General features: G+C 45.3%; 1 protein-coding gene across 1 annotated transcript in view; it reads left to right on the forward strand.

Annotated features, from left to right (window-relative positions):
* The window catches only part of LOC142570309 (phosrestin-2-like), a 374,436-nt gene that overhangs the window by 336,095 nt on the left and 22,018 nt on the right, over nucleotides 1-16,323 (forward strand). Inside the window, exon 6 of the mRNA XM_075678700.1 lies at nucleotides 9,430-9,560. Within this exon, the coding sequence (XP_075534815.1) occupies nucleotides 9,430-9,560 (131 nt within the window). The remainder of the gene's footprint in view (nucleotides 1-9,429; nucleotides 9,561-16,323) is intronic.

The following is a 16,323-nucleotide window of genomic DNA, read 5'->3' on the forward strand; positions in this document are numbered from 1 at the left end:
AGAGTTAATATGCCTTGGATTGCTACAGTGATATGCACGAAATACTTTCGTGTCCCCAAGTAACTTTCCCTGATATATTTGAGTTACTATGCGGCTTAAAACTAATAGTGGCAACTATCGGCATGCTGTGTTGCCATGCGGGCCCTTCGCTTAAGTGCAAAGGGGGATTAAAAAAGAAAAAGTGTGGTGGAGTGAGCGACTTACAGTTCATAACGTGAAAATATATTACTGTCCACTCCATTTTGGTGCTGCTTGTTCTTGCAGTTGCGTTTCACTTGCTTATGTAACCGGAGTCTGCACGCTTTGTCCAACCACTGCTGGTAGCCTGCCATAAGTGGCAAGCTGACGGCAAGCTGCTGACAGCTTTATCATGCTGGTTTGCACTTCTTGCTTAGCAAAGTCACTAACTTCGTTACGCGTGCGTTAAACTTACTCGGGAAGTCGCTTTTAGTACGTGTGGGTGATACCGGCTGGCCGCCTCTGAGAGCCTCTCGAGCCTGGTCGCCTGGTTCGCCGCACTACGCAGACGCATTGCGAAATGTGCGCTGCCAAGTTTATTTCATGCAGCTCATTCGTGCAGTGAAGACACACTACTACAGAAGCTCACTGTTTGGCAAATGCATGGTGGTAATTAGAGCGACGCATTAGGTTGCCTCATCGTTAATGCGCTACCCCGGTGCAACGGCACTCGGCAGATTCTAAAAGATGTATTGCGTCTATACTGGTTAGCAGCCCGTTATCCTTGTTTCTTTTTACTATATTTAAGTGTTGCACTGCTGCTACGCTACAGATAAAAATGCCCAGTTTTAAACTTGAAATGGTCGTATAGACTGCGCTAACCTGGCTTCAATAAAAGGTCTCACGAACTCTCGCTCAGCATCGTCAGCCACATAAAGTCTTGTGGAAACTAGCCGCCCCCCCCCCCCTCAACCCGTTGATCTACAATAAATTTTAACGCAAAAGCGTTAAGGGCCCCGTGTCACAGAAAGGCCGGTGTCGGCGTCTCGCGCCGGCGTCCCCGTGAGCGAATAGTCCCGTACATATCTAGGTGCATGCATATGCTACGCCTTGCTATGTGGCATGCCGTATATGCGGGTTCTATCACCATTCTATCACTAAAGTTGCTCATACCTTGTCTTACATTGCTGGCAAAATTTTTCGTCGGAATTTTGAGAATGACAGCCCACAAAAAAATGTCGTGAAACAAAACACCGACAGCGCACGCCTTTTATGTAAAATCTTCTCGCACTGAAATAATAAAAGTACGAGACAATAACGTAAACCTGAAAGTGGCGTTCCTTTCTTTTTCTACGCGGTTGTGCACAACCCTCGGGATCGGCTTACGCTAGAGGCTGCGTTTCTGTCAGACAGCTCGCACTTCATGCATGGTGTTCGCCGCAAGCGATTCCCGATAAACATTACAGTTACATAAGCTGCAGCTGCTGGGAAGTGTGAGAAGCACTCAGGAGGTCTTAGAATACTGTCGCGTTCCACCTTCAAGAGGAAGCTTTAGCTCGGGCCCAACTCCAAAGCGGCCTATTCAAATACATGTAAAACACAAAAATGTTTTTCTGAGATAACTTATGTACCGACTTTAATAAAAATTTTTTGCATTTGAGAGAGAACTTATATTCTAGTGATTGTTGGAATCGGAATTTCGATTTAGGGCCTGAATTTTGTGAAAATAATTGTTAAAAATTCGAAAGTTCGAAAAATATACCAGCATGAAGTTTAAAAATTAATAGCTCTGCTTCAAGAACAGATATCGCGGTTGTGTAAACGGCATCCATTAGATCATTCAAAGCAGACCAATTTCATACATCAATTTATATCTTACGTGAATTCGTTAGTTTCGTATAAGGGTTCTGCAAAAACTGTATTTCTATATTACTGAATTTTTTTAAACTCATGTATAACATCAATTTTGTCCGCTTTATATGTACTATTATATGCAATTTACAGAATTGTGATATAATTTTTTATTGCTGAGTTAAAGAGTTGTAAACATGATAGTTTCGTTTTCTGGAAATTTTCCATTTTGCCCATTTTTATTAAAAAATTGACGACCTGAATCAAAAATTCGAAACGAACTGTCACTAGATTTTAAGCTTCTATTTTAAATGCAACAGACCTCGTCAAATTTGGTGCAGTGGTTGCCGAGAAAAACGAATTCTCCTTTTACATGTATTTAGATAGGAGCACCTGAGCTAAGGCTCCAGGACCAAATCCACAAGCTCCTGCAGCTGCAGGTCCACTTTAACATATCCCGTCTGCAGAAGGTCTTCGCGACTCATAGAAACTGTCTCCAGCACCACTGCGACGAGGTTGGCCGTTGTGACATCCGAGGCAAGGTCTTTCGCTGGCCCACCTTGCACTTGGTAACGGCTAAAGCATATGCCCGGTCGTGACTTTGGGTCAAATAAGAATGTCACCCACATGTTCGCTTCGACGGCTGCGCCAAAATGTAGCGTCCCTAAAGTGATTCACTTAGACACATATGTAAAGTTGCGGGTGTCGTCCCCCATTTTAATCTCCTCCTCCCTAGTATCTTCTTCTTACTCCTCTTTTTATCACTCTTCACCGTCTTCGATGACTCTTCTGCAGCAGACCGCTTCATTTCTATGGGGCCGAAATGCGAAAACACCCGTGTATCGTGGTTTTGGCACGTTAAGTCCTAGAATTTCACGCAAAATTCTTTCTTGCTTTTTCTTTGTTGAAAACTCTGCGTTCGCTACTTTCTTGACAAGAATGCAATGCCACGCAAACAACTTGCACGCTGTTTGTGACCGGGGAGTACCGGGCGCGCAGCGTTAGAGAAAGAAAAGGCTGGCATGATAGATGCGTATTGCTGTTGTGCGACAAAGATACGACCAAAAGGGTGTAACCTGCATTTTTTACATAAGAAAACGTATAAATCAAAGAAACCGGTGAATAGTATGCGCTACTCCATCAATATTTCTGTTTGTTTTAGAGACGCTCATGAGCCTACATCATATGTACATGATTTACGCCGTGATATTCTTTTTCATTACGCAGAACAAATGTGCGCTCACTGACACTACTTCGTCTGTCAAAATGCGGTGCTATATAGAGCGGAACATCCAGAGGGATGCTGACCAAATTATCAAAACTCCCGCGAAATGCCAGCGATGAAAGTTTCGCTCAATAATAATAATAACAGAGTGAAGGCGTGGCCGGCCGTTTTCACGCTTCGTTGACACGTACTCGGGGAAGAGCTCGCAAGCAGCATCAGCAAGCAAGGTACGTTACAGCGCACACAGCTAAAGCTCAAAGGGCCGTGAAGGGTGAACGGCGAAAAAATAAACGGAGATTTCACTCGAATGGCTGAACAACGCCAATCGGAGGGCAACAGCTGCATACGTCTGACGAGAGGTCTGAATGGGTATATATTACAACAAAGACCTCCACTACGTCATATAGTACACGTACGCGTCAAGGCGTTTTATTCTTAAAGCTAGTTCCGTAGACAGATTTTCTTTAGTTTTTCATATACAGCTTTTTTGCGAGAGTAAACTTCCACTAACTACATAAAACTACAGTATAGACCCGCATATGCTGACGTGTGACATATGCGCCTCCCATTATTCTTTGTCAGCAGTATACTTCGTCCTATTCCCATTCACTTTCTCCAAATATAAAGGCTTGCAGATGTTTTCTTAAATACACTCTTTGGAGCTTCCTCTACAGTGGCAAACACAAAACACACCGACGTACGACATCCTCCGCGGCTTGCCCAGGCTAAAGTGCTTTCTCCACCTACTTTACGTCGGAACGCGAATGACACCACTTTCAGGCGTGCGCGAAGTAATTACGAGACGCTGAAGAGAGTGCGTTCTAGTCATCGTAATTTTTTTTTACCTATCATTCACACAGTATTTGCTCCTGTTTACCTGCTTAACTGTCTTACTGTAGGCCTGCTCAAGGTCACTGAGAAACAGTGCGGCTGCTCCTTTCCGTCGGGCACCATCAAAAACAACGCGAGGACGGCGGGAAAGAATGACCAAAGCAACTCGACGGTAGCGAGCAAACTCGTTTCGTCCAAGAGCCGCAAGGCACGACCATATACAGTCTGCGCAATAGACTCTCCGCTCCGCGAAGACAATAGTTCTCATTTTTGCCCCAACGGCGTGAGACGGATGCTCGATGCAGTGGCAGTGGATGTACAGACGTTTACCACGTGCACATTTGTTGATAGCCCGGAAGGGACGTAATGGCCGCGCTCTGGCACGCTCTTGAGACAAACTTGTTGTTTTCTCAGTTCCTCGGTGCTCCTGGTTCTTGATTATAGGAGGAAGCTTAGGGGGCACAAACAAGCGGTAACCTAACGGGGAAACCGCAGATGAAGTCCAGACCCGACTGCACCCGTTCTGCTCCGTTCCAAGTAGGCAACACGCTGCACATTGCCGATTGCTGGCTGCGAGCCGCGTCTTGCCAGAGGTAGCGCCCTCTCGCGAACACACCGTGCGGGCAATAATAACAAGGCTGCCGACAGTGTGTGTGCGTGTGTGTGTGCGCGCATAATGCGCCTACTGTCGGTGAGCTGTGTCATTACCGCAAAGCTTTATGACCCAGACAACAGAAAGACGCACAGGCTCATCTTGGTTCTGGTCTGTGTAGATGACCAAAGGGTCATCGTTGCTGGCTGCTAAGGAACGATCTTGGGCAAATAGGTAGCGCGGCCCTCTAGTGGCTCATGTAGATGCTACGTGCAATTGCTTGCGACATTTGTTGTCTTTACCTGCGTTTGAATGATACCAAACGCAAGTTTTCCTCTTCACAGCGCGTGCCTCGAAGTCTGAACGAGGAGTAGAAGCTAAATGCGATTCGAAAAATAAAATATTTCCGACGCCGAAAACCTCCCAAAGGTTCTTACCCGTTTATGAACGCTTCTTTTTGTTGTTCTTCGCAAGGTTTGTGCCGCTCTCTCAACATTCGTGCGTCGTACACGCCACTATTCTGCTGCAAATAACTACCTTAAGCAGCCTACTTCGATTTTCAAACACTGGGGCGCTTCGATTTGCGATTCGAGGACTGTGCCAGATGCTGCGCATGCCAACGCTCATTGGCTGAGAGCAGCGCCTCAGGCAGTACTTGATAGTCCAGAAAAATAAATCGACGAGACCGCCCACTGCTGCACTCTACCTATAACTTGACTTCCGATAATGCTACCCCAACCCGACATGCCATATTAGTTAATAAACCACGCTCTTTCTTCCTTTATATATTTGTTTATCTGTTTATTTATTCATGCATAGGTGTGTAGCTTCCGCAACTTTTGAGCGCATTCATGTTTAAGGAACGCGTCAAATTAACTGCTGTAGAACTAGGAGGCGTCGACTTGTAATCCTGCCAGTAGATATCACGAAGCCAGACCGGCATTGCAATCAACCTTCTCGATATAGTGTTTTCAAGGACCGCTGAACTAACCTGACTACAATCTATGGGCTCATCTGACACAGCCTGAAGGGGCGACGCTGTTTACGAACGCTCGCTACTACAGTGCAGAAAGTTGCAGGAAGAGCTTATCGATTTCTCATATTTATGAAAGCAGCAAATAAATAAAGCAAATCAACGGAACGAGGCACAAACAAAGCAAACAAAAAAGGTACCGCATACTTGCAGCAACCATTTGTTCGAGCGATATATGCAGCCGATGTACTATAGGTGTGCGGGCAAAAGAGAGAGAATAGATAGCAATCTGGTTTTTTTTTTTTTTTTACTTGCTTTGTTGTCAGATTTACTAGTGCACAGTGCACATCTTTTATTAGTCGCCCCTTACAGTCCTGGACAGCCCGAGGCGGTGCTTTCAGCCAATAAGCTTTGCGTATGCAGCGCCTTGGACAAAAGTTCACAAGAATGGCTTGGGGGGCTAGTTGGTAAATCATCTTGAAGGGTTAGCAGCGCACACAGATGGCGACATAGAGAAGAACAACAGGACGCAGCGTCTCGGACAGTTCTGAAAATTCCGGGACGACAAATCGAAGAGGCCCAGTGTAAAAGTTGTCCACCGGCAGACCAAATGGATCGTGCGTGTAAGCCATGTTTGTGCCTTTAGAAAAAGGTTTAGCTCGGAACAAACTCCGATTCCGTTATTTAATAACATCTAAAATGCATAAATGTTCTCGTAAAACAAATGCTAGACCAATTTGAATGAAATTTGTAGCATAATATAGAGAAAGCGATATTATAACAACAGGGTGAAGCATAATTTACATTTAGAACCCCATACTATATTGCAAAATGTGCCTCAAAAGAAGATTGGTAAGCTTAGGAAGTAACAATCTGAAGTTCACAAATCCGTAGCTCTGCATCAAAAAACGGGCATAGCAGTTCAGTATAATGCATCTGTTAGAGAATCTGAAGCCCACAAATATGATTTATGACTTTGCAGCCCACGTGAGATTGTTACAATGCTTAGAAATACTTGGCAAATCTGCTACACAAAGCGGTTTACTTGATAGCGGTGTATAATGTATCAATTCGCTCCGATTTAGATTCCTTAATAAGTGGTGTTTACAGAATTGCGATAGTGATATTTTTAACTGAATTACGAAGTTGAAAATTTTGTTACTGGGGTATTTTTTATGTATAAAATTTTGAGCAGACTGTGTAAAAAAAGAAGCAGGCGGCTTCAATAAAAAAATTTGCCTCCTAGAGTCATCAGATTTTAGCTTTTCTTCCAAACCTAATGGACGTCGAGCAAAACGGTGCTCTGTACTGTGAACGGAACTTTAACTGAGGAGTGTGTTTTCACATTTAGTACTTGCCCAACTCTTGTGCGACTGTACAAGGACTGCAAAGTGAATACAGTAGACAGTTTAGCGTTTCCGGTATTCCGCTAAACGCAGACGCATCGGGCATAGTACCGGGCAGGGTGAGCGGGGATGTAAACGCGGGCGGCGTCCACTGTGCAGCAACCTGGTGGGCCAGAGCGCAACCAGACAAACAGAAAGCTATTACTGCAGTGACGAAGTGTATTCTAGTTCGCTGTTGCCGAAAATTTACACGAGCTGCGAAGAACACACTTCTTTACAGCAATATAAGCTCTGTGTTTGTCTAGCTGAACTCAGCGCCTCCGCCCATCCTGCAAGACGCCCAGTCTGGCTGCGCTTAGCGGAATACCTGACACGCTAAAGGTCTCTAGTATTCCGTTAAGGCCGATCCACACGACGGACGGAATTGCTCTTTTGGACCGCGGTCCGCGCATCACGTGATAGGACGTCACCAGTTCGTGCGTACCGCCGCTGGCCCGCGCAAGACCGCGGCCCTCGCGGTCCAACAAATCGCCGAAGCTTTTCCCGCTTCAGTTTTGGCGGCGGACCGCATGCAAACCACAGTGATTTTGGCGTAGCCAACGAATGTTGTCCGGCAACAGAGTGTCTTCAGCCAAATCCAATCTAGTTTTCGGCTCAGCAAAAGCCAGTCGATACATGCCCGCCGTTTCGCCTACACGTGCGTGCAGTAGATATATTATTTAAACACCGTGGCCTCTTGGAGGGACAAGGAGGTTTTTTATTTTGTATCCCTCGTTGAGCACTTCCTGGCTTTGTGGGACTCGAGCCGGAATGATAACAATGATAACACTCTGGCCGAGAATGTAGCTGGTTGGGCTGCTCTGCTGTCTGCTACGGCGGTCCGCCATGTGGATGTGCTCTACGCCGGACCAGACCGCGGCGGGCCGTGACGTCGCATCACGTGACCGATCGGCCCGCGGACTTGGTCCGTCGTGTGGATCGGCCTTTAGCGGCATGGTCTGTACATCAAGGGAACTCTTCATTGCGACATTGCTATCTCGGTTTCATTATTATTTTGATTTATTTATTAAAGCGACCTTTATACATGCATATATATATATATATATATATATATATATATATATATATATATATATATATATATATATATATATATATGGCTGGTATGCTGACCACGTATGTGCAGCTGTGCAGTATGTGTTCCGCACAACGAAAATAACCTCCTAATTAAAAGCGGTACAAATAATGTTGGCTCACAAACATCTTTAAAGCACAATGATCTGGTAATGAAATGGTGATTTATATTTGACGGAGCGTATTATTTCCTTTACTTCCTTTGATTTAGCTATTCCGTATGTGTCATTGGGCGTGTTCCTGTAGTTTGCCAATCCTCCAGAACGGGTATGTCTGCCAATCCTCCAGAACGGGTATGAGATACACGATACCTAAGCGTTACTTGGTACATGTAGTAATTTTCTGCGCATACACCTGTCGGCACGAAATTGTACGCATCGCCGATTTTTTTTTTTTTTTAGAGTTTGCCCAACGGCATTCACTATTAAATATACAAATGTAGGCCTGTTTCGGCGATATACATCAGTAATGCACGATGGTTGGTCCCATAGAGCCAATAATCATAGTCTGGTGGTCTCGTGGGATGAAGGTTCAGTATTTACACGTAGTGCCGTCGTATCTAGTTTAGGCCAGAGCATGTCCGCAACAGCTCTTTGATTGTAGCCGCGGACGCTCGAGCTGGGCAATATGGGCAGGTACTCCCAAATGGTCCACGGAGGTGTTGTGGCCAGGCATAGGCGAACGAGGGGGTGAGTGCCGCGCCCACACGGAGACTCCGCAACACCACCTCCCCCTGGCACGTAAGGCCGCTTGGAAGGCTTGAACCACACGGTGCAATTATACTTCGTGTGGTGCGGCGGAGGATCTCCTTGCGGTGGAGGAAACCACCCTTGCAAAGTTGGTGGCAGCACACTGTGGGTAGCGGTGTCAGCTTGTATGTGAGTAGAATCCACTGTATCCGAAGCTGACCGGGCATCTGTGCAGTCATGCGGTGTATTTCGTCTGCTAAATGGTGGGCATTGTACAGATTCCGAATCCCCCAAAAGGGGGATTCGGAATCATTGATGTGGGCGACGCGGAAGCAGCTGTCAACAAGTTTGTTGCGTCTCGTAGGGCCAAAAGTTCAGTACGAACCGATGGGACCGGAGTTGTCAGATGGTACATATAATTGCCACTTATGGACGGATAGAGTATGTAATTAACCGCTTTACTTAACCTTCGCATCACACAAATCCCAGCATGTGCGTTAAACGTGCATGACTTTACTTTCTTTTTTCAAAGTATTATAATTTATTTCTTTAATTTTTGCTGTATAACATAAAGCGCCTGTACCTGAAAATCTCCAAAGCAACCTCTGTATAACAGATTTCACCGTTGCCATGCATTTATATAGGAGCTCCCGAGGTAATTGTGTGCTGTTTGGCAACGACGGTGAGATGATCACATAATTCAGTTGGAAAATGTATGTAGAATTCACCGGCGCGACGCGAGAGTCGTGACCGGTGAAAGTCCGGTTCTGCACCGTACCGGGTGCCCGACTATATGCTAATACGGTGGTGGCGCCTCGCCTGCTTCGCAGTTTCCCCGCGACGCGCCGGTGTCGACGGTGATGCAGCGGCTGACTCCGGAGTCCGGAGACACGTGCGGAGTCCGGTACCTGGTGCGGTGCTACACGTTGCTCGATGAAGAAGAGACGCCCGCGCAGTGCAGGTAAGCGAGCTCGCTTTTATTTTTTCACTCTCTCTCATTATCTCCCGCTCTCTCTAGCTCTCTCATCGCTTTCCCTTTCCTGCACGAACTGGACCGGACTGCCAGTTGATCCTTAACCGTTTGATGCATTGTACTAAATAAATAAAAAAAACAAAAGCAAATCACAGTCTCGCCTGACAGGCGAAGCATTGATTGCGATAGCAAATTATTAGGCAGCTGCGCGACAAATACTAGACAAATAAGGTTAGTCATTTTATCAGCTATATAAACTGCTGTAAGCATTCGCTTACTAACTAAATTAACAGGCACGATGACATGCGCGCACAGGCAAGCACGAACATTTCTCACTCGATGACCGCGGACACTCGCAGGCAGAACGCTGGCGTTATGAAGAGCAGAAGCAGCGGCGAGCAAATTCCTCTTCGAGTTGCCGCTGGCTTGAACGCGAACTAGGCGCGCAAGAGCACGGCGCACTCGATGCCATCAACTATATTTCTAATCGGCTGATACACCAGTGCGAATTGCCTCCAAGAAAGGACGCGTGTGGCCGTGTTCAGTCGCCGCAGCTGCACTCTGTAAAAAGTTTACACCCTTTGGGGCTTATCTTAACCCACAACGGTAATCGGGATCTGCCTTGCTTGCGTTTGCTTTCTTGAAAACTCGGCGCTCGCTACTTTCCTGTCGAGAATGATGCGTCACGCTGATAACGCGCGTGCTGTTCGTGACTTGGAAGCTTACCGGGCTCACAGAGTTAAAGGAAGGAAATGCGGGCAAGACAGATGACGATTATTCTTGTGGGACAAGTTGCGACCCAAAGGGTCGAAACCGTTTTAAGAGTGTGGAGCAGAAGAGAAGATGAGCACTAAGCCCCCTCTCCTATCGTGCGCATATCTCCGTGCTCCCCCAATCCCTGCGCGCGTGTGAAGACGGCGCGCGCCCTCAGCGCCTTCCTCCCTTGCAAGCACGAGAAGAAACCACCGCATCAAGCCACCGTCTTTCTCGGCTCAATCCCGCAAGCTTTCGCTCGTACCAACAGCATACGGCGTGCGGCCGCGCTTGTAAATGCATCGGCTGCTTCCTGGCCGATCGGGTGTGTACCACAGTAGGAAAATTATAGTCATCATCAACACCCGGCGAACACCTCAGAGCTAGTTGGCGTTCGCACAATATGTACCGCCTTCTTCTTGGCCATGTAATGCGTAGAACAGATAACATTTGGTCTAGTAGAATTACAGAATGGGAACCAAGGCAACTGCCGTAGAAGAGAGCAGAGAATTATTGTGATGAATTCAGAAAATTTGCAAAACTTATAGGTAGGCATCGGCTGGCGCAAGACAGGGGTGATTGCATAGGATTCGCTGGAAGTGGCCTCTGCCTTACAAGGGCCATGAAAAAGAAAGGATTATGATGGCGATGCCCTGCCTCTGATGCGCGAAGAGTCTGGTCACTGGGTTGGGCCATACGCACGAGCCCGGTCGAGGGCAGACGACGGTGGCGTTCGCGTAAACAAAACGCCGCGCGGAAAGCAAACGCTGTTAGCCACTTTTTCATTCGGCACGTTATGGGGTTCGCGCACGATACCGGCAGCGCCATTTTCTTCTCACTGTTATGAAGTGCATTTGAAGCAGCTGACACAACGCGCGCTGGCGCGGTTGACTGAAATGCGGCGAGTCCGAGGTGCAATCCCGCGGAGGAGCGTGTCTTTTATTTCTGTTTCTTTCTCTTTCCGTCAGCCCACGGTTGACAACCATTAGTTCATGACGCCGTATACGATTACATTATTTCGAGTCAGCTGCCGCTATGAGAAACAAAAAATAAGCGAGAGAAGGGAGACCACAGAGCGCTGCCCCTAGGGTGCCCTTCCAAATTTCGCGTAATTTGGCGCTTCGTATTTCGAATCAAATGAAATCAATTTTATTTCACAATCCTACATGATGTAGGCAGCACAGACAAAAAGCCGAAATGAATCCGGCCTGGCAGGGGTCTGTGGTCCTTTAAAAATTTGTGTACAGAAGCAAAGACAACAAGAATTACTGACAGCAACCTCAGAATTCCATTAACACTTCTGAGGGTAGAAGATATATACATAGCGGGACGCTTCGAATTTTCTCAGATCTCTACCGGCATACGCGCGCATACGCAGCCACAAGCGAGCAAAATAAAATAAAAAAAGTGCGTGCGCAGTCTTTCAGGTAGGAATTAAAGCGCGGCTTTAATCCCGACCTCTCGTCTCGTTCAAACGCTGAGGAAGCCCGCGTCGGCTGAGGGCCGAAATTCCCTCTTCCAGGCTTAAAGAAGCTTACAGCCTTCAAATATGGGCCGCGAACGCCAGGAAGGACGTCTCGTTAAAACCCGCGGATCGCTTGGGAAATGTCAACGCAGGTAACGAAAAGGATTCCAACCCGATCGACTTCACGTGGTAAAGCCCGTGCAGGCGCATAAAGCAGTGGCGTACGTAGGCATCCGCCGGAATTACAAAGTCGAAAATTTTGATTACTCGCTCGCACTAAAAAAAATTTGAAAAATAAATTCGGGGAAATGACATCTGTTTGGAGGAGCTATAAACCTGACCGAATTGCGGGCTAGTCAGCCGGAACAGTTGATTTAGGTTAATTAGAAGATGAGCGAGCAAGCATCGTATTATGTTTATCCCGGTAGTCTAACGCCACTTACTTCCTTGTGCACCGTTAATTTTCTTTTGTTCTTATTATAATTTAGTGCTGTATATAGGCCAAGGGCTGCTTGATTGTAATGGGTCACAATAAAATGAAAGTGGTGCCTTCAGTATGCATTACAGGGACAGCTGTGGAGCGTAGAAACACTGAAGCTTAATAACGATGATTACTAACCCCAGGACATAAATAATAATGTGCGAACAGTCAATATTTATTCGAGAGGCATTGCCGGACTTCAAATTACGGTGAAGCTCCAGCCTTTTACAACTTTTTTTATGGATGTGTTCCGGCTCTGCATTGAAACGTAGATAAGGAAGGATACGGCTTTATTGGAACATGCATCGGGAAAACACGAGCACGAACGAGAAAAAGAAAGTAAAAGAGAAACTCGCAGAACTTCTTTTGTGATCGCTCTTTCTGCTTCGTACGTCTGCTATTTATTCCTCAATGGATGGCTCACATTTCAGTGTTTTTGCTGCATTCACACAAAGTAATCTGAGTTTATTTTTACTGAAGTGAACCGGAGCTACGGCAATGCTTGCGGTTTACTTTGACGATATGCTAGATTTATTATTCGCGGCCACTAGGCGCACTTTCCTATTATCTTTTTATAAGAGCGTTTCGTTATCCAATATCTCCACCACAGACTGTTACTCACACCTTGGAACTAGTGCATTGGTTGCTGCGACAGACCATCTTATGAAAACGCAAGTTATATATATATATATATATATATATATATATATATATATATATATATATATATATATATATATATATATATATATTGACACCATGCTTGTTAATTTAGTTAGAAAAAGTGAATCTTTACTGTTGATACGGCCGATAAAAGTACTATCCCTACTTCGTGTGGTTGTCTGCTAATTTGCTATCGCAATTGATGCTTCGCCTTTCGGGCGAAACTGCGACTTTTTTCATTCATTCATTCATTCATTCATTCATTCATTCATTCATTCATTCATTCATTCATTCATTTTCTTTAGTTCTCTCACTGATGAGTACTAGCCAGTGTTTTCACGTGTTAATATGTTCATTTTTGTTGATATTGCGATCTCTTACGTTCCTATTTTCTCCGCAAATTAGGCAGACCAGTAAGAAGCATGTTGCTGCCGAGTTCTCCATCAGGGCCTGGGATTACCCGACCCTACCGTAGAGCCAACAGTTTAGCAGCGTGTTATAGTAGCTGAGCAGGGTTTACAACAAAACGTCGACTTGCTTGCTGTTCCCCATCGTACTGGTTAACTGAGCATAAACGCTACCTCGAGCAGACCAGTGGATCGTCGCTAGGCGAGAACTCATTACCAAACACCGCGCAGCAGGCTGTTTTGCCTCTGCTATTTTGTCAACGTTGACTGTACGAAGGTAGTAGCCAGACTGCGGCAGTCGTAACTGCCGAGTGTTTTGCCAACAGCACGAATTGCATACGTCGGCTCCGCCGTTACACTGGAGAAATGTGAATTTGGCGTCGGGCCTTATGGCGGTGGCGAGAGAGAGACTTCCTTGGATGCCGCTGCTAGTTCTGCGCTTTCTTTATTTTTTCATATTCGTCGCGACCTAACAACATTAAATAAAAACAGTTCATAAACATGACTCTCGGGACCAGGAAAGGAGACGGAGACGTAATAAAAAGAACGTCATGAAGCCTGGCATATATATATATATATATATATATATATATATATATATATATATATATATATATATATATATATATATATATATATATATATATATATACATATATATACACATATATATATATATATATATATATATATATATATATATATATATATATATATATATATATATATATATATATAACATTCTTCATAAGCATGGTACTTTGTGGTAGAACAACGTGCAGCAATATCAGAGCCAGCCAGGATATGTGTAACGTGGCTTCAAGTTTCCAGTCTGGCAGTACAAATTACAAGAAGAACGAGAGGTTTCATACTTTGTTTGTTCGAAAACCACACGCTCTAATGCGCGCTTTTCACACCGACATCCGAAAAAACACACGCTTTCTTTGTATTTTCTTTGGGCGCTCGCGCACGAAAGCTCTTCGTGAGATTCGTGTCTCCTGGGACTTGATCGCTGCCGTGTCTGATTTAAGCAAATTAGTCTATTTTAGGTTCATGCTTCTTGATTTATTTCTTCCGGAAGCATAGGCGTACAGGTTCATCTCGTTTACCTTTACGTTTTTCTTACTACTTTCTCGATTTTTTATTTATTAATCTTTTTACGAACAGTCAGTGCGAGCGTACACAGGAAGATGACAATAAAGAAAAGAAAAAAAACGAGAACCTGCTGCAGTTGCTGTGTCGCAAGAGAAAAAAGTATTACAGTCGCCGCTCCCTATTTGCCAGAGCTTTAGACGTGGTTCCGTGTTAGTCTGGAGTAAGGGTGTGCGAGCAGTGATTTTTGAAACCGAATCGAATTCGAATCGAATAGTGCCAAAAGCGAAATGGATCGAATAACGAATACTTTTCGAATAGTTTTTGAACAATGGATAGCCGTTATCACAATTAATATAGAAACTGTGCTCGCATCCCAGTACTCTTAAGTTAGCAAGTTTCTGTCATTACATAGTACGTTATGACAGTTGTTTATTAGAAGCGCAAACGGAGCATTAGAAGCAAACAAGTAGTTTCTTCACATGCATAGGGCTCTTCAGAGAGTGCGAATGGTCGCTCTAGAGCCTGGAAAGTATGGCTACGTAATTGACGTAGCCTGCTTCACTACGCAAGCTCTAATGCTGATGTCTAAGCTGTGCCCGCGGCGGTGAGAACTTGCCGTACTTTTGCTCCTGCCTTATGTTTACTTGGGCACAGTTGACGTTTTGAAATGTTCTAAAAGTGTTCGAAAAATATTTTCATTTACGAGCCTTGAGTATTCGATTCGAAGACCGAATCGAGTAGTATGAAGACCGAATCGAATAGCATACTATTCGATTGGTTATTTAGGAGTTTCGAATATTCGCACAGCCCTAGTCGGGGGAAAACATCAGAACACACCATGCAGGAAAGCTCCACACGGGAGCGAGTATTAGAGACAGAGGAAATGCAGCAAGGAGGTCAACAAGAAGCAAGTCTCCGGTTTGCTGCCCTGCACATAGATTAGGGAAGAAATAAAGAAAGGGACGAGAAGAGAGATAAAAAATATCAGTGAGTGCTACAGGCATTTACTGAGTCCGCTGGATCGCAAGAAGCACAACTGCGCACAACCGTTCTGATATAGGATATGAAGTCACGTCTATGTGGGAGAACTGTCTCTTCCGACACAGGTTGCTTGTCGAACTTGAGCACAGAGGTAAGTGCGCTTCTCTGTGCACAAGAATGCGGGCACTGGGACACATTATGGCGGATGGTTTTCTCTTCTCCACGGCGATCACAGGCTGTGATGTCGGTCATTCATACGTCGAAGGCGTCACTGGTATTAGTCAGCATGAAATGGTCGCGTCTCCTAAAGGCAGTTCTGATGGAGCACGGAGACTTAAGTTATGGCCTGGGGAATGTAATTGCGGTATGTCTGAAGTTGGGCCCGTTCCAATCAGCGTGCATTGGCGTGAAAATATGCAAAGTTTTCTTGCAGCATTCTTCCTTGTAAGCGGGAGAATAATAAATAGTGTGTTTCTCTGTGGGCTAATTGAGCCGCTTCATCCGTACATTCATTACCGATAATGCCACAATGACTCAGTAAGCAGAAAAAAAGGACGCGGCGTCCCTTCTCAGCTAAGTGACGTATCGCTTCTGCAATATTAAATAACAGTTGTTCATGTGGACCAGGACGCAGGGCTCACTATGAACTCCGGGAGCGGAGATGAGTTTTCAAAACAACTAAGGCGTGCTGCACATTTTGCGCTGACGTAACTACTGGCAGACAACTATTAAAATGAGAGCGTTAAATGTCAGTGACCTAACGAGAGTCCAGATCACTCAATCAGTCAGCGTACGAGCGAGTAAATTAATGCCAGCGACTGCATGTTGTTGCCTGTTAACAAGCCACATGAACAAAAATGGACGCGAGATGACTCCGCAACAACATTCAGAACCTCACATGACACC

The sequence above is a fragment of the Dermacentor variabilis genome, chromosome 2 (genome assembly GCF_050947875.1).
Source record: "Dermacentor variabilis isolate Ectoservices chromosome 2, ASM5094787v1, whole genome shotgun sequence".
NCBI lineage: Eukaryota > Metazoa > Arthropoda > Arachnida > Ixodida > Ixodidae > Dermacentor > Dermacentor variabilis.